At 43.1% G+C, this 19,166-nt stretch overlaps 2 protein-coding genes across 2 annotated transcripts; one reads left to right on the top strand and one right to left on the bottom strand.

Moving 5' to 3' along the window:
- Window positions 1–258: 258 nt before the first annotated feature.
- Window positions 259–6,345, top strand: LOC310960401 (epithelial membrane protein 1). The gene is made up of 5 exons (XM_083932100.1): window positions 259–397; window positions 2,327–2,414; window positions 3,092–3,206; window positions 4,620–4,760; window positions 4,853–6,345. Exons 2-5 carry the CDS (start codon window positions 2,337–2,339, stop codon window positions 5,011–5,013), a joined length of 495 nt encoding a protein of 164 aa, XP_083788226.1. The 5' UTR covers window positions 259–397; window positions 2,327–2,336; the 3' UTR covers window positions 5,014–6,345.
- A 223-nt stretch (window positions 6,346–6,568) lies between these two features.
- On the bottom strand, window positions 6,569–17,497 carry gsg1 (germ cell associated 1; the record flags this gene model as incomplete). Its single annotated transcript, XM_083931791.1, has 6 exons — window positions 17,380–17,497; window positions 16,590–16,911; window positions 10,211–10,258; window positions 9,942–10,106; window positions 9,713–9,824; window positions 6,569–7,034 (listed from the first exon to the last, which is right to left on the bottom strand). The coding sequence occupies exons 2-6, from the start codon at window positions 16,885–16,887 to the stop codon at window positions 6,569–6,571; spliced, it is 1,089 nt and encodes a 362-aa protein (XP_083787917.1). The 5' UTR covers window positions 16,888–16,911; window positions 17,380–17,497.
- Between the last annotated feature and the right edge of the window lie 1,669 nt (window positions 17,498–19,166).

Here is a 19,166-nt window from a genome sequence, read left to right as displayed (position 1 = left end):
AACAGCAGTGAGTCATCAGCTGCCCTCCACCACCACCAGCTGAGTGACAAAGACATGAGACACCCAACAAAAGGAAAATATCTATTGCCTGCCTACAAAAGTTGTGGAAATAGTGGCTGGATTGAGCTTTTGCATGTGTGTAAAGTAGAGAGAAAGAAAGATGGGTGGGACAGGGAGCACAGAGTATAGTGGGAGGGGGGAAGAGAGGCAGAGATTATGTGATCAAGCAAGCCAGAGGCTTGTCTGGGGTGTGGACTTCAAAAGAGGGCTGGGTAAAAGTGGGCGGACGGGTAGCTACTAGTGTTTGTGCATTTAGTGCACTTAGACTCCGAGTCTGAAATCAGTGTCCTTGAGAGCAGGAGGAATTAGACTTGAAGAGACACACAGCCTTCAAACAGTAAGTCAAAAAAGATTCTTATGCTTTTTCAATCCCTCTGTTTGTCTGACTTTTCTACAGATGCTTCAGAATAACAAAACTGATGTGTCAATAGCAGCTCTGCATGATTGTTTCAATACTTTCCATTTTTATAAACGAAGTAAAACAAATGCTGATGAGGAACAGAGGGAAGGCAGGTGTGTGTGTGTGTGTGTGTGTGTGTGTGTGTGTGTTCGTGTGTGTGTGCGTGTGTGCGTGGGTATGTGTTTGTGTGTGTGTGCGCGCGTGTAACTCCCACATGCCTGTTCACCTTCACAGGTAACTTTGCTATTGAATTGCAGTAGCTCCCTCATTACTGGCTAGGTGAGGTAGCTTTCCAGATGTGTTCAGTTCCTGTCGCAGTGCTAAAGTGGCTAGTTTGAATGTAAATGTGTTTTTTTAAGGGCACAGGACTGCTTTCCTGCTTGCTTTTTGGATTTTGGGCATTTAAAAACCCAGCCTCAGCCATTTTGCGAATGGAAAATATGCCACAGCCAGCAGCAACAGTTGACACGTCTTGTTTTCAGGCAAGAATTTGGAAGACGTCTGATCAAAGTATTCCACAAGTGTGTTTTATATTAAAGAAACTGCTGAGCCTTCACTTGTTATTTTTTCCATCCAGAAGTTGTTCATTAAAGTTTGACAACGCAAGTCTGCATTTAAGCCCTCAGCGCTTCAGGCAGAAATTCTAATTCTAAAAAACTTGATCTTGCAGTTTGAAGCAAATGAACAGTGGGAAATATTTGTAGAGATGCGTCAGGCGTGATCACATATGTTCCAGCGCGCCCTCGGTCTGTGTTTGGTTGCGTGTGAGTGAGCTGACGACTGTGTGTGAGTGTGTGTGTCTGTGTGTGTGTGTGTGTGTGTTGACCCAGCCCTTGACCACTCCTTTACCGTGCAGAGAACCAGCACATTCCAGATGTGCCTCTTCCTCTGTTCACACCCAGTGCGGCCTTGGTACTGGATTCAGCCGCAGATAGTTCACACATGAGTAAGAGTGTAACAAAAAAAGTGATCAAATCTGTGCTAACTCAGGGCAGAGCCACCTGTGGAGGGACCAGGGAAGAAAAAACATTCTGCAATGGTTTTTCAGTAAAGAGAGCTAAACACAGTGGAGAGGATATATTTTAAACATCTTTTTGGACTACAGTGTGCAAGAGTGTGTTGTAATTCAAACTAGGGGGATCGGGCGTGGGCCAGCTAGGCTGCTAGCCTAGCAGGTATACTCTACAGTTATTTTAAGGAGTGGCGGGGTTCTTGAAAACACACGACAAGTCCAAACTCATCTACCCGCCATGAACTTCCCTCCTTAATACCCTCTCTCTCTATTCTAACAGTATCTGTTTGCCCAACTGGTTCGGTTTTCGGATCTCTGTGTGCACATGTACATCAACACCTCTGCATTTGTCTCTGATTCTCCATAGGAACATTATCTCGCCGTCTATTTTCAGGCATTTCACTGTGAGTGCGTTAGCTGTAACTCAAAGTAATTAGAAGTTGTGAAGCCACACCCTAAGCGGGTGCCAGGTTTTGTCCTTGCTTTGCTGCGCTGAGTGTGTTTATGAAGATTATGTGTGTGCGTGTGTGTGTGTGTGTGTGTGTGTGTGTGTGTGCTTGGAGCTGTCATTAAGCGCTGCCTTTCTGAAACCGAGCAGGAAGTGTGGAGCCTTTGTTTTTTTTTTTTGCCATATTTGATTTTCCCTGCTCACAGTAGCTGCCAATGTGCTGGGTGTGTGTGTGTGTGTTTTTTTTATTAGGTTGTGTATGTGTTAGCCCTCCAGTTATATTCATCCTGCATATTAAAAGGTGGAAAGTGGTGTAACAAGTTTCCTCTTGTACCTCTCTCTCTTTCTTTCTCTCTCTCTCTCTTTCTCTGTCTCTCTCTCTCTCTCTCTCTCTCTCTCTCTTTAGCACCGTCATCATGCTGATTCTTCTCGCTGGCATCTTTGTCCTTCACGTCTTAGGCATCATCCTCCTCCTGGTGGCCACCATTGACAATGTAAGTGCATTTAGCTGTTTTGATTGTTGGAGCTTTAGTTCCACACACCTGTGCAGTGCAGCACTGCATAGACATCTCACAGCCTCGAGGCATAATTGTCCCTGCATAATCCCAAACTTCCTGGATGTTAAAATGACAGAGCTGAAGAGTTATTTGCTTTTCCTCGGATGCTGACAGACGGCCAAGAGTCAAGACTCCTGAGTGATTGGCTGCTCGCCCCTCGGTCATCGCTCAAGGCCTTCATTCCTTCCTTGTATCTGGTCCGCTGTCCTTCTCAGGGCCACATATTTGACATTTCTGGGTGACGGATGGGCCTGCCACGGTGTCGTCACCCAGTGCCACTGAATACATCTGTGTGTATGTGTGTGTGCATTTACACTGCAGGCAAGGTGTCAGTCAGACAGTGAACATACATATGTAAACATGTCAGGTGTGTGTGAGTGTTGCATACTGGAGTGAGACCTGTGGAATGCCACAGTGACAGGCGGATGTGCATTCCTCTCTCTGATTGTCCCTTTGTCTGCAGCTGCCCCCAAATACATGTCAGATCACAGGGTGAACACACACTCTGGCTCTTCAGCTATGTTTACACGCACTCATGCTTTGAATATTCCCCATTCTCTCTCTCTTTCTCTCCTCACATTCATTCATTAACATCCCTCTGCCTTTTCCCTCAGGCCTGGTGGATGACTGACACTCCACTGATGTCCACTGATGTGTGGGCCCGGTGGATATATCAAAACGGAGCATGGAACTACACCGATCTTCCTGACGGTTCACACTACCCACAGGGTAAGCCACACACACTGCCCGTGCTGCAGCAAAGCAGCAAAGTGAGGAGAACTTGTTTCCATGTGTGCAGCACTTTAACACTCAAAGTCATATTCACTTCTCAATAAATAAACAAATTCCACTGATTTTCTGCCACACGTTAAACATTAAATAGTCATGCCCAAACGACCACATGGTGCGATTTTTTAAGAGTTTAATGCTGCTTCATCAGGCCTGTGTGGGTGTAGTTTGTTCAGATTTGATTGACAGCTGTCATCACTTTTGGATTAAATGTTGCTCAACCACGATTGGTGCAGAGCAACACATTCAATATAGAGTGATACACGTAGCTGCAAACTCATTTTACAGTGCTATTTGTTACAATGGGTTTTCTGTTATCCAAATGATTATTGTTTTAAAATTAAAAACCCGTATAGCTCGAAACTATGTCACTATATATCAACAATATGGATCACATTTTGTAGAAAAATTGAAACTAATGACTTGTGTTTATCTCCTGGACCTCATAAATAATAATGTTTTGTAACTTTGGACCTCTAAAACATTGTATGTAGTTACATGGTTTTATAATAGTATATAAAATGGATAAAGCCTCTACTAAGTTGATCCAATCGTCCTTGCCTATGGGCGCCGCCATCTTGTCAGATTTGGCCTTATTTCCTCTCACCAAAAAGGGCATTGAACATTAGCACAGCTGCCAGGAGCAAGGCGATGTTGAGATTGTTTTCGTGACTGGGATTGAACGGGAATATGTTTCTTTAATTTTGTAATGGAAAGACGGTAGCAGGATTTTTTTTTAGGGACAGGACGGGAGTGAAAATCGACTCCCGTGTCAGTCTTTAGTGGAGAATACACCGGCTCTGGGAGTGGGGTACAGGCAGCATTTATGGTCTATTATTTAAACTGATATTCAACACAGTACCACGCTCATAAGACTGTAAAACACAGACCCTCACAGTCCAGATCTGTGCTTCACATTAGCATCTAGTGTGTGCCATAGATAGCAGGCTGTACTGCAAGTCAAGTGCTGCTATTTAATTAGCATAACAAAGCTAACACATTGTGACACTCGCACACCCATCACTTTTAATTTGTTCTATAATATACAGTTAATGGTTGTAACATACAAATTAGTTGTAAATACAGTGCATTTATGGAGTAAAGTCATGGAGATATGACCTAAACGTACACACTAGAATGTTTTTTTGTAGCCTGTTTAACATGGGGGTCATTGAGAAACTGCTCTATTGTGCAAACGACCCTAGTGGACACTCTGAGAACTGCAGTTTTTTGGCACTTCCTTATTGGATCAACCAGGAAGTTGCACACGCACGCCCACACACACACACACACACACACACACACACACACCCTTTATCTTGATTGTGTTGCTCTCTCTGTCCCCCCCTGCAGATTACCTCCAGGCAGTGCAGGCCAGCTCAGTGCTAGCTTGTATATTCTCCATCCTGGGTATCTTCGTGTTTGTGGCTCAGCTCTTCACCCTCCCGAAAGGACAGAGGTTCACCATCTCAGGCATCTTTCAGCTTCTTGCGTGTGAGTATCTTTGCTTTTTTTTCTCTTTCCTGTTTTGGCTGATTTCTTCCTCTCTCTATCCTCACTACTCTTTATTTCTCTCTACTCTTCAGGCCTGTGCATCATGATCGCAGCCTCCATCTACACAGACCGCTTCCACATTGATGAGAAGTTCGGTTATTACGGTCACTGCTTCATCCTGGCGTGGATCTCTTTCGCTCTCACATTCATCTCCTCCATCATTTACTTTGTGCTACGTAAGAAGACTGCGTGAGAAGGACACTAGAGCAAGCTCCAACCAGCCCCAAACCTCTGGCTGGATCGACTCTTTCAGCTGAAATCTGGTTTTAGTCACAGATGGTGTAAACAGTGTTTATATTTGTTTTAGAATTCAGATTTGAGCTGCTAGCGTATATTCAGCTACAGATTTATCCGATCCGTTGATCCTCTCAAATACATACAGGTGTTTTATTGAGTCTGCTGTCTGATCATCAGGGTGTTTTCTGCAATAAAATGCAAGCTCAATCAAGCACATTTGTATTTGAGTTTATTTTCAACCCACAGTTTGGGCTGGATTTCTAAGGCATCTAAGGATTAAGTATTTTTTGTCGTTAACTGAACAAAATTTGCCTTAAGATATAAGATGATGTGATAAATTAAGATCTATCGATATTTCCAGCTTGTAACAAAGCAGGTTGAACAGTAAAATCTGTGGTCTTTTGTTTGTAATGTACATTTATATATGGATATGAGTGTTGGATAAAAAGGGGGCGAATTTGTGATTTTGTGTTGTTTTTTTCTCGCTATTTTATTGTAAGGTGGTTGATGCTTTTCGATACCATGTTTTAAAAAGATACACTATCCACATTCCATAGTAACGGAAGTATTAAAAAAAAGCAGATCTTGTATTGGAAGACGTATTATTTTTTTGTAGTAGTATTGTATCAAAGTTTAAATTCTGGTATCGTGAGAACAACCTTATTAAATTGTTAGTTCATCATTTTTATTTCATTTATCTGCTCTGGTCTTACTTCATATAACCCGCCACTTATTAAAGTGCATCTATGAGATGACGGCATGGATCGACAAAGCTGTGCCTGTAGGAAGTCTTAAGTGTCATTAAAACCCAAAACGTGTGTAATCTAATGATCCCATGATGTGCCGATATATAATATAGAATCAGCAAACTAATACAACAGAGTTTGTCTGGTAATTGTGTTAAGGAGGACATCAAAGTGGTGTGGAAGTGTAGTGCCAAATCACATACAAACTCTTACGATACATTATTGTTTTAAAAACAAAATAGGTCAGAGCAATGAACCCCAAAGTTGCAACAATATCCACTAAACTAGTATGTCTGAAACATGCCATTTAACCTAAATCCACCAAATGTCGGACTGTTAATCCAAACAGACAGCAGTAACCTCTGCGTTGTTTCCCATCAGTGTGACGGACTGCCTTGACTCTTAAAGCGTGAGATATATGTAAATATGTTTGTTTTTTCCCATAGTATGTCTAATGCTGTTTTATTTCTGCTTGCATTTTCTTCATTATGGATGAAATGACAATAATTTTTACAAACAATAAAACTTGATTTTCAACCAATTATTGAAGTTATTTTTTGTTTCTTGCTATATTAATTAAAAGGATTGTTTTTCATTTTGGAGACAAAAAGTGAAATGTTTCACACGACCAGCAGCACGATGATTACATTTATTCAACAGCAACAAGTTGTCTCCTGTTTAAACTATGACAATTGCAAATAGTAAATTTAGTAACAGCATTGCTGACAAGACACAGGTCCCCAGTCTGGATGTATGCAGTATAGTTCAAAGTGGGCTGTAGTCCTCCTCCAGCCCGTAATGGTTCTCCCGGTGTCCTGGCAGGGTCAGGTGGATGGAGACAGACGGGGATGGTGATGGAGAAAGAGACTGGAGGGAGAGGCGGTGGAATGGGGATACAGACGCAGGGTGGGAGGGGGGAGGAGGGAAGGAGTCAGAGTGGGGGAGAGGTAGGGAGCGGGAGTGCGTGAGCGGAGTGGAGGCTGGCAGTGCTGCTGCCGGGGGCTCGTAGTAGGGAGACAAGGGGGAGATCCGGGGGGGAGACGGGGGGCAGGCCATGGTGATTGCTGGGTTCCCGGGGGTGTAATAAGGTGGCAGGAGCCCCACAAAGTTAAAGCTGCAGGCGTTCAGGCTGGAGAAACGTCTGGGTCCCACCATCAGGACATTCTTGGTGTAGTTGTTGAGAGTGGAGACACCAGCTGACATGCAGACAGTGAAGGCAAACCAGGCCACACTGATGGAGACATAGACAAGCAGGAAGGGGATCAGGAGCATGCGGTTTGCTTTTGTGTGTGTGTGATGACATACCTGTGCAGGAAAGCCTGTAACCAATATATACTGAATCCGTTCAGGCTTTGACTTCAGGGTAAAAACCACACTTGGAAAACTGGAAGAGCAGGATCGTCTTCTTTTTCAAACAGCCAAAACACTCAAACCCCTCCCTACACACACAAACACACATACAGTATCTATACATGTAAAGCTTTACATAGACATACTGCACTAGCCAGTCAGATATGGAAGGTGGACATTCAGATTGCCAATTTACTTTGATACTTTGAAATAAATTTGTCCCCAGTATCTGATTTGCGTGTGCAAAGCAGACAAAGGTGCATTGTTACCAGAACAGAGTTCCAGAGGAACGGTTGTAATACAGAAGTTGCTCTTCTGTTTTTTACAGCGCCAAGACGAAAAGCATTTGTGTGCAGCTTTCCTGGGCCTGTATTCACGAAACATCTGAAGGTTAAAAGTAGCTCCTACCGTACTCATTTAGGAGTAGCTCTTTTTAAAAAATAGACGTGAATCCTAATTTTAGGGACTCCTCCTTTAGAGTATTTCACAGTGTGAGTCTTTTCGTGCTAAAAGCAGCTCCTGCTTTGCCTAAAGTGGGAAAGACACATTCATTTCCAGACATATATTTTCCCACGCTTCTGTTTTGTCTTTTACAGCTATCCCCACTCCCTCCCACTGAATATTCCTTTAATAATGTCCTTCTTTTCATGCACAAGTTGGGGAAGAAGTAAAAGTCTCTCACTATCATCATAATTCTTGTAGTCTAATAATTACAAGATATTTACATGATACCTGCTAACTGTTAACAAGCTGCCAGAAGTGGAACAGACTTATATTATGGACAATAATGGACAATGCCAACATTTTACTCTGGTGACTGAGTGGATTTAAGAGTCCTCCTAATGGTAAGAGCAAATGGTTTATGAATATGGGCCCTGGTATATAATGTATTCTGATTATAGTTTTAAGTTAATGTCTTATAATATAAGAGCATTTATGAATTATCAGAGCAGAAAAACACCATTCCTTAACAACTACAACTTTAGTCTAATGGTATCTGTGTTTGCTGGTAGACCCTGCAGCAGGCTCTATATAACTAAGAGATAAGTAACTTTGAGTACTGTATTATGTGGGTTCTTGCAGAGAGCTCCTCTATGACGGAACCATGTGATGGACTTGAAAAGATCTGGAAAAAATGGCAACTGATTAAAGGACACAAATATACAATTATCACACAAATGGAACACTTCTACGATTGTCATACCATGGTCTAATGAATCATCACTGACGCAGGAAAGAAGACAGATTCCTCCATGACAGAAAAAGAGGATGAGAGATTTATTGTGGCCAAAAACGCCTTGATACCAGATATATACCAGAGACTATTTATAATGCAGGGGTTCTAATTTAGTTAACGTGTAATTCCGGCGCAAATCATCCCATGGTCTTTTTCAGCACTTGCATACGTCAAACAAGCCATCGAGACAGTTTTTTTTATGTAACAACTTTTAACGGAGAAATCCTTGAGATTCGCTAACAGCTGGACGTGGCTAACATTGATTAGCTCGGGGCAGTACAGTGAAGGCATTCAAAGGTCTTTTTTAACCACTAATACTGCTCAAAATAAACCTCTGCAGTAGCATGAGAAGAGTCCCTACACACAAAACAAAGCACCAATGGGCTCCTTCCTTTTGGATTGACTTTGGTAATCCACTTGAATGGACTTTACTATGAGAGGAGCTGGTACAGGGGCCAGTAGGTAAGTCTTTAAAACAGTCTTTTAATACAGTCTGGGTTCACTAACTATGTTGTTAGTCCTTCTTTTTATGTGTAGGGACTCTTCTCATGCTGCTGCAGAGGTTTGCTGTTATTTTGAGCAGTATTAGTGGTTAAAAAAGACGTTTTAAATCATTCACCGTACTGCCCCAAGCTAATCACTGTTAGCCCCGTCGGGCTGGTTCTACGGAATATCTCAATTAATAGTTCATACACACAAAAAAAGACTGCCTGGATGGCTTATTCGATGTATGTACGTGCCGAAAAAAGACCATGGGATGAATTACACTCTAAGAACATGATTTTTGAGGGTTAAGTGTTTTTTGTTGACTGGCTTGACCATGAGCTTTTTAGCTGTTTAATCACATCTGCTGAGGCCATGTTCATGGGACACTGTAGAAGAAAGAGGCTGAGCTGTCGAACGTCACAGTGATGCCTTCAGGGCTGCCGGACGTGCAGAAGCTGTGGTTGTCAAATTAGGACTGTGATGCTAGAAAGAATGAACAGCATGTGGGCCAAATAAGAGAGCAAAGTGATCCTACACGAAGAGTTGGAGTGTGGACAGGTTGGACAGGAAGAAAAGAAGAACTTATTTTTATATCATGTGTTTAACTTAGTCAGGTAACTTCAGCACTCAGTGTGAAGACGTGAAAACATTCCACCACACATATGGGAACGACAAAAACGTTTTAAATATCTGCTTTGAAACCAAGACCCCCAGTGCACTGCGGTCCAAGCCTGAAAGGGAACAGCTAAGTCTGGGTATGCCTGGATCCTCAGAGCAGTCTCAGTCCGGCCACATGTGTGAGTGTTTTTGGTGTACAGTATGTTTAATGGACTCACTAGAAAGCCCAGGAGTAGCCATAGCTGTGAGGCTTGAAGTCTTCCGGCCCCATTGAGGCACTGGTCTGAAACACCTGCATGTACATCATGTGACCCACCATCCCAAGCAGACCTGTGAACACAGAGGAAGGAAAAACAAATAAACTGAAAGGAGGCCGAGTGATAGTGGTTAATCCATGTTACCACCAAAGTCTGATTCGATAATCTGTCTAAAAAAAAATAGGTGTACCTCCCAGGACTGTGAAGACAGCAGCAAAAGCGTTGAGCAGCTGGCCCCAGCGTCGCGTGGAGGGGCAACAGGTCCTGATACACAACTGCACAGACAGCAGTGTGCAGCTGATTACCAGCAGACCGACGTACATGAGCTCCAACGACAGAGACAGCCACATCATTGCTGTGGACGGAGGAGGAGAGGCTGAGCACAAAGACAGATGAAGGAGGGTACTCCAAGAGCCAAGTGCCGACAAAAACACAGGAGAACGTGACAAAGCCGTTTACCTTTCTCAGATCCTGGAGTCACAGTATGAAACCCTCGACACTTCTCCTCTGGAAATCAAAAGACACATGTTAGAAACTCAAAAATGTACAATAAGCTTTATACCAAACCCAGGGCCCGTATTCACAAAACATCTGATCTTCCAACTAGAAGGAACACAAAAGTGCTAAAGGTTTCTAGCTCACAGAGTCCTCTTCTAAGCTCTTCACAAAGCTGCTGAGACTAACTTTACTAAGGTATAACTAAGAGGAAGGTGGACTGATCCCCCGTGGCTATGAATGATGTCACGTATCATGAAACTACAATTGGCCGTCGTGGTTCTTGGGATGTTCAGGGGTCCCTGTCGGTGACTTCTTGACACAAATACTGAGGGAGGTGTTTTGCCATAGCCAAAACACGAGTTTAAAATCAGTTTAAAAAGTGTCACTGACTGAACATGAAACAAGGAGTAATACAGGCTGCTGACTCATGTATATGTGCAGCTTGACTACAAGACTACAAGAACCCTGATGATAGTGAGAGACGCAAACGAGAACAGCTTTTTCTGCTTGCCCAACTTGTGCATGAAAGGAAGTGACTTACTTACTTTACGCTAACTTTTCACAGATTTAGGAGCTGCTTTTAGCACTTTGTTCTTGTTTTATACAGTTGTTCTTGTCAAATCGTTTTTGAGCAGTTAGAAAAGCACTATAGAAATGTGATGCATTATTACATTCATTATTATTATTATTATTATTATTATTACTATTCTAATTATTATTATCTAGCACTCAAAAGCTTTGTGAAATACTCTTAGACCAGAAATCTAAGAGTCCTTAAGGTTAGGACTAAAATGCACCTTTTAAAAAAAGAATTACTCCTAAATCAGCAAGTTAGGAGCTACTATTAGGTCCCTGTGTGGACCATGAATGGAGAGGTGCCAGTTCATCTCCTGGGCACTGCCAAGGTGCTGTTGAGCAAGGCACCGAACCCCCAACTGCTCGGGGCACCGATCCATTGGCAGCCCCCTCGCTCTGACATCTCTCCATTAATTGCATGTATACAGGTCCTGTTTGTGCATGTGTGTGTATTTCGAGCCTGTGTGAGTGTCTAACATGAATAATGATAATAACAGTGAAAAAATTGAATTTCCCCTTGCAGGATTAATGAAGGAATTCTTCTTCTTCTTAATGAACACTGCACTCGAATTACTGTGTAAATAACCAGGTTGAGGTGAGAGTGTTTGCATGGCCTACAAAATGTCTTCCACCACTGCTAGTAATGCTATTAAAAGAGAAGAAAAAGATAAAAACAACCTGTTTCTGCAGACAGTTAAGCTTCTTTGTGGCCTGTTTACCAGTGTGTTTACATGACAGCTGCAATAATCAGTGCACCGTCTTTGGCACTAAATCTACGGTCGGCCAACACACACACACACCCACACACCCACCCACTCACACACACACACACACACACAGACACACACACACACACACACACACACACACACACACACACACACACACACACACACACACACACACACACACACGCGCGCACACACACACACACACAGTTTCCTCAGTTTGTATTTGGTTGTATTATCATTATTAAATGATTTGAAGTAGACTCATAGCAGATTGTTTGTTCATTCAACATAAAAATCTCTTCAACATGATTTTTTTTTCATTCCCAAAATGTCTTTTTTTCCCTCCAATTCTAGCAACAGCATTAAAAACAGAAAAGAAACAGCAGCAACCTGTTTCTGCAGCCAGTTAAGCTTCTTTGTGGCTTGTTTACCGGCGTGTTTACATGACAGCTGCACTAATCAGTGCACCGTCTTTGGCACTAAATTAAAACACAACCAACCAGTTTGTGTCAACATCTTCATTTGCTTGTGTTTTGTCTGTGTGTATTGTATTGTGCTGTGTTGTAAGTTTTTGGGTTTCGGTATTTGGTTGTGTTTTCTCACAATTGTTGTGTTTGTGTTGCTATGAATCAGTTTTCTCCATTTTCCTCTGCCTGCTCTATTTGTTTTCAGTTTCTTCAGTTGTGGTGCATTGAGCGCTCAGGGCCACCGTACTAAATAAATCACTAGCAAAATAAATGATATTAAATGTAATTATTGTTCTGTCCATGATAATGCATGCATATACAATTGAGTTATATTTTGTATGTGAATGTTTAACTCTGACGCACTTGCTTCAAAACAGTATTCCAGAAAAATATCTAAATATTGTTATACTAATTTACGGAAGCCCTAAAGGGTCATACATAAATACACTTATGGCCTCCTTTTTTTCCCTTGGTAAGGCAATAATTCCTACGTTTTCCTGTGATAATGAGATTATTCATTTGAGATCTGGAGAAAACAAAACAATAGCCTTGTCTAGTGAATCATTGGAGGAAACATCATTCAATGTAGCAATGTCAGAGGAGCAGAGGAATATCGATCACTGCGTCACATATCTCTTCAGTCAAGTTCTGACAGGCCTTCATCCCATCTACTTCACACTTGGCAGGTGTATTGCTGGGGACCCAAACTTGTGCAGTGTCAGATTTGGTGAAATTTGGCCAGATGGTGGCACTGTAAAAACAAACTCTGAGTTCTGGCTCGTAAGAAACAAAACTATTCTGTGGGTCCAGATGAATCCAGCCTTATAGGCCACGCCCATTTGCATCTAAAGCAACATTCCAGCATTTTTATTTTGCCACTCATGTTATCCTCAACAAATTTGGTACAGAACATCTCTTGACCAAGTTGGAAAATGTTATTATTTCAGATATTTGCTGTTCCATACAGTTTTTCTACGGCTGTCCTGCAAAGTTTGTTCTAATGCTCTGGGCTGGACTTATATTACAAAAATGTCATATCTCCTGAATGCTTTGTGCTTTTGCAACCACATTTGGTGGACGTGTAAATATGATGTTGTGTGGCCATGAAAAATGTGGTGCACCTTTTAAATTGATATAGCTAACATTAGCATGCAATTACCTAGATGGAGCATGAGTTTGGATGGAGAATCGGAGCAGCGGGGGGCGGTGTTGCAGTTGCTTTAACGCACAGCCGGAGGACAAAGCTCTCGATCTACCGGTCAATCTTCGTTCCTACCCTCACCTATGGTCATGAAAGCTGGGTTAGGACCGAAAGAACGAGGTCGCGTGTACAAGCGCCTGAAATGTGTTTTCTCAGGAGGATGGCTGGAGTCTCCCTTAGAGAGAGGGGGAGAAGTTCAGCATCCGTGAGGAACTCGGAGTAGAGCCGCTGCTCCTTTGCGTTCAAAGGAGCCAGTTGAAGTGGTTCGGGCATCTAGTAAGGATGCCCCCTGGGTGCCTCCCTAGGTGTTCCAGGCACGTCCAGCTGGGAGGAGGCCTCGGGGAAGACCCTGGACTAGGTGGAGAGATTATATCTCCACACTGGCCTATGAACGCCTCAGGATCCCCCAGTTAGAGCTGGTTAATGTGGCCCGGGAAAGGGAAGTTTGGGGTCCCCTGCTGGAGCTGCTGCCCCCGCGACCCGACCCCGGATAAGCGGTTGATGATGAGATGAGATGAGATGAGATGAGATTATTTTACTCATCCAGCAAACAAAGCAATCTTAGTATTCATTTGCTGTCATATGTCTGCCCACCTGGTAAATGTCAGTCCATAATTCACTCTCCTTTTAGCTCTGTTTTTGCTCCACCTGTTGGAAATATCTGGATCTTTGGCTGTTTTATGCTCAGCTGTGTTCATGTTAGCTGGTATGGGGATCATCCCTATATGTTCCCCAGGTCCTATGTTACCCGGTCCATTTGCCTATTCCTCCGCTGATTTAATTCAGCATTTTGTTAGGTTTTGGCGTGAAAGGCGGTGCCCAAGGAGAGTTTCTGTGTCATTAAAACACTTTAAAAACCTCCTTAGGAAGACCTGAGTTGGTTGCTAAAGGTTAAAATAATGGTTAAAATGTAAATTTATATTTAAAAAGAGAAGGGGAACATAGGACCAGGGGAACATAGGACCAGGGGAATATAGGACCAGGGGAATATAGGACCAGGGGAATATAGGACCAGGGGAACATAGGACCAGGGGAACATAGGACCAGGGGAATATAGGACCAGGGGAATATAGAACCAGGGGAACATAGGGCCAGGGGAATATAGGACCAGGGGAATATAGGACCAGGGGAACATAGGACCAGGGGAATATAGGACCAGGGGAATATAGAACCAGGGGAACATAGGGCCAGGGGAATATAGGACCAGGGGAATATAGGACCAGGGGAACATAGGACCAGGGGAACATAGGACCAGGGGAACATAGGACCAGGGGAATATAGGACCAGGGGAATATAGGACCAGGGGAACATAGGACCAGGGGAATATAGGACCAGGGGAATATAGGACCAGGGGAATATAGGACCAGGGGAACATAGGACCAGGGGAATATAGGACCAGGGGAATATAGGACCAGGGGAACATAGGACCAGGGGAACATAGGACCAGGGGAATATAGGACCAGGGGAATATAGGACCAGGGGAACATAGGACCAGGGGAACATAGGACCAGGGGAATATAGGACCAGGGGAATATAGGACCAGGGGAATATAGGACCAGGGGAATATAGAACCAGGGGAACATAGGGCCAGGGGAATATAGGACCAGGGGAATATAGGACCAGGGGAACATAGGACCAGGGGAACATAGGACCAGGGGAACATAGGACCAGGGGAATATAGGACCAGGGGAATATAGGACCAGGGGAACATAGGACCAGGGGAATATAGGACCAGGGGAATATAGGACCAGGGGAATATAGGACCAGGGGAACATAGGACCAGGGGAATATAGGACCAGGGGAATATAGGACCAGGGGAACATAGGACCAGGGGAACATAGGACCAGGGGAATATAGGACCAGGGGAATATAGGACCAGGGGAACATAGGACCAGGGGAACATAGGACCAGGGGAATATAGGACCAGGGGAATATAGGACCAGGGGAATATAGGACCAGGGGAATATAGAACCAGGGGAACATAGGACCAGGGGAACATAGGACCAGGGGAATATAGGACCAGGGGAATATAGAACCAGGGGAACATAGGACCAGGGGAACATAGGACCAGGGGAACATAGGACCAGGGGAATATAGGGCCAGGGGAATATAGGACCAGGGGAATATAGGACCAGGGGAACATAGGGCCAGGGGAACATAGGACTCGGGTAGGTACGTTCCCCTGGTATGTTAGCCACTCGCTAACGTCATCCGTCTGCAGTGTTTCACAGAAAATAACTGCTGGTGAAAGTGAACCAAAATGGTAAAGTTGCACAAATTATGTTTCAATGATATCTGTAAATCCACACAACACAGTACCTTCATTAATACATCAGGAATATGTCAGATTAGGAGGACCGGTGTTTGCTTTCACTTCTGCCAACCATTACCAAACTATTAAGTGATTTATATATTTGACCACATGAGTCAGTTGGAACTTTTGGCTGAACTTCAGTATCGTTCAAAGTAAATCCATAAAATCAGTTGCAAATCAGCCACAAATGAGACGGTGAAAGCCAAGCCGATGTTTGTGAATCCTATTAACCTTTCTCTCTCTGGGTTTCTAATCCATAATTGAGTCCTGCTGCTGAAGTCTAAATCTCTGTGAGTAGAACACACACTGATGATAATCCTCTTTGGGCTAAGCATGTACCCAAACACACACACACACACACACACACACACACACACACACACACACACACACACACACACACACACACACACACACACACACACACACACACACACACACACACACACACACACACACACACACACACACACACACACACACACAAACACACACGTACAAATTAACACACAGGGGGCCTCAATTCCTACCATCACCTTGGCTTGCCTCTCCTCCTGTGACCTACTTCATTGTCTGCCACACGAGTGCCACAGTTAGTTTGATTCACTTCCTGTTTCTGTGCCAATCCTCATCTCACTTTGGGACTATCCTCTACTTCACACGACCTGATCAGCACATATGTGACAAGGGACGTGCTTATGAAATCCTTTACAACGACACTCACTGTTTACTGTCAACACAACTGCATGTATAACTGAGGTCTATCAGTGCTTCTGTACAGATTTCTTCATACAGATTCTGTGTTCTCTCATCTATTCATTTTCACGCTTAATCATTTTCAGGGTCACTAGTGACACGTGAGCTTTTTTTCCGTTTGAAAGAACCTGAGCTACTTTGGCTTTGACTTTTGATCTTCTTTTGTGATAAGTTAGGTGTTTTATTTACGGGTATTTAAGTTCCATCACAACTTCCGCTTTTTAGACACATTTCCTCCTTTTAGACGCGGCTGAACAGAATCTGTCTCATATCTCTACCTGTTCTCCTCTCTTACCCCACGCGTCTGTGTAGATGTTCTCCTCGCAGATGAAGAACAGGCCAGTGTGAAAGGTGGGGAAGACAAATCTGTCGTCCCCCGTCTCCCAGGAGAACTGGATGTTGGAGTTGTTGGAGAGGCCAGGAACGGGGATGCAGTTGCTTTGCTTGATGAGTGAACAGAGTGGCTTGGGCACCTTCTGGCTACCCACGCACCAGTAGGAGGACATGAGGGCGAGGCCACCCGTGAAGAGAGACACAAGGGTCTGGATAAAAGAGAGGCGAGGGGAGCGTATCTGCTGCAGGAACGTCATCATGCAGGGGTTAAATGAGGGCTCGGGCTGGGGGAGGAATAGCAGGGATTGAGACAGATGTGCATATTCAAAACGTATTCAAAAATAATAAGTAGCATGTCGGCACTGTATGTTGAATGTCTGACAAGGAAATATCAGAATAAAGGTTTTTCATAATCCAGACTTTAAATACACCTCCACAAATGATCACTCTTAGTTTCCAAGGAGAAGCAGCTCTACCCAACTGCCTGAGATGATTAGTGAGGTGTTTGAAAGAGCAGGTGCGGGGGACCAAGCAGTTTTACAGGACTAATCACATTTAAAGAACAAAGGCTGTGACAGAAAATCTGCACAATAATTGGCAGGTAGACAGATGGCTGAATCAGAGGGAAAGAAGTGAAGATTGCTGTCACCATAGAACCTTTCCAGGAGACGGATGCTCAAACCAATACCTTTGAGCAGTTGACGTCAAGCAGTGAATTAAATCTGAACAAAAGAAAAAAAAGAAGCCCTCACCTCCTTCAGCCTCTCTTACTTCCTACTTTGTCCTTAGTTCCCTCATCAAAGTTGAGCGTGGCAGGTAAAAGAAGCATGCGGCCGTGCTCCTCCCGCCGTCTGCGCTCCCTTTCACTCTTCGTCAGATAGTGAGAGTGATGGAGGATTTTGGCCGTCACACTGACCTCTGCGAGCGGAGTGACTGTCAGTCTTTATGATCCAACCCCAGAGGAGACACACACACACACACACACACACACACACACACACACACACACACGCACTCCTCTTCTTTAATCCATCCCTATAAATCCAAACCAGACAACTCTGTTCCATCTGTTTTCATTATGATTCCTACACTCATTTTGATCTATTTCATGCATCTCTCCTCTTATCTGCTTCTTCTCCCAATACTATCCAGCCCGTAAAAGCATGCAGCATTCACTCTTTTCATATGAAATTCAACATGACCTTGACACTGTGAATAAGCATGTCAGATACACAGATACACAGATAACATTGCTTTGCACTACCATATGTGTACAGCAATTTTCACGGTCAACTATTTGACCCTGAGAGGTGGTGACTCCACAGGGGGCTTGAGGGTGGGTTATTTAATAACTGCAGTCAAACAGAATGGTCACATTTACATCACTACTTTGAGTAGAAGGAACTCAACGTTTTTAACCAGTTATCCATTAGCACACTTTTAGCTCAGTTTAAACCGTGAGCATTGGCTTTCCTTTTAGGGAAGTTCACTATTTCTTTAATAATTTGATCAATTTCACCATTACTTTAAGATATATATCTCAACCATTTATACTTTTAGTTATCTTTACTGTTTTCCCTATTTTTAGGCAAACTAGCCTTCTGTTTCTGCGTGACTTTTAGGTACTTAGCCAATTCTTTTAGGCCTATTTTTATCCTAAAACGTTTAGCCATCACTTTTAGCTATACATTTCAACAACTATATCTATCCACCTATCCAATATTTGCGCTAGCTATTTTTTATTTTTTTTTACCAATTACACCCATAGCTATTTCAACTGTTCATGCACTACTTTTTCTGTATTTCACCATGTGTCCAGTGGCTATTGCACCTGTTATCTATTAGTTTGGCTACCCTTTTTCAGCTGTCTATCCATTATTTTTCACTAGTTTCAATTTTGTATCCATTTCAATACATGCTGTATAAAACATCTATCTATAATCATTTGTATTCATTGTATATTACCAATTACGCTTCTCTACTCTTCCCACCCACCCTGGAGCAGTATCTGCTGAGGTGGGAATCAGTTTACTGTAAGCCACTGTAGCAGAAATACAGTACATCTTAATATGGAGACTACCGCAATTTCATTTATGAAAATCCACTTTCATCTACTATTTCATTTTAACATCTATTTCAATCTATTTACTGCAAGTTATTTAGACTATTTACTGCTCTACGTAAGAGAAATCAGACATTTTGGTTTCCTATTTTACATTTAAGCTTATTTAGTTTCAGTGTGAATTTCATCGATCGGCGGAAACCAAATTGACCTGGTACAGGTTTCTGGCCCCCGAGAACATTTATAACCTGTCTGAAAAAGTCAGAATGGGGTTATGCACGCCCCTCAAATGGAAAAGGAAGGGAGGGAAAAAAAGGGAGATAGAAATAGAGACGGCGAAAGCTTGTGTGTAAATATATGTGCAAAATAACAAGGAGGCAGAGGGAGTTGGGAAAAACTGGGTTAGAAAAACGTTAAACGGAACTGAAACAGGTGCTTTTTATCAGTGCAACAAAAGTGACAAAAATAAATGGAGCG

This window comes from Echiichthys vipera (genome assembly GCF_963691815.1).
Source record: "Echiichthys vipera genome assembly, chromosome: 17".
NCBI lineage: Eukaryota > Metazoa > Chordata > Actinopteri > Perciformes > Trachinidae > Echiichthys > Echiichthys vipera.
The sequence above is the reverse complement of the archived record's forward strand: the minus strand, read 5'-3'. Positions and strand labels throughout refer to the sequence as shown.

Excerpts from the sequence above, each read along its gene's own strand:
- LOC310960401 (XM_083932100.1), top strand. The coding sequence starts at position 2,337 with ATGCTGATTCTTCTCGCTGGCATCTTTGTCCTTCACGTCTTAGGCATC. Across the intron at positions 2,415-3,091 it reads TGGTGGCCACCATTGACAAT|GCCTGGTGGATGACTGACAC; the intron begins GTAAGTGCATTT and ends CTTTTCCCTCAG. Across the intron at positions 4,761-4,852 it reads CATCTTTCAGCTTCTTGCGT|GCCTGTGCATCATGATCGCA; the intron begins GTGAGTATCTTT and ends TCTACTCTTCAG.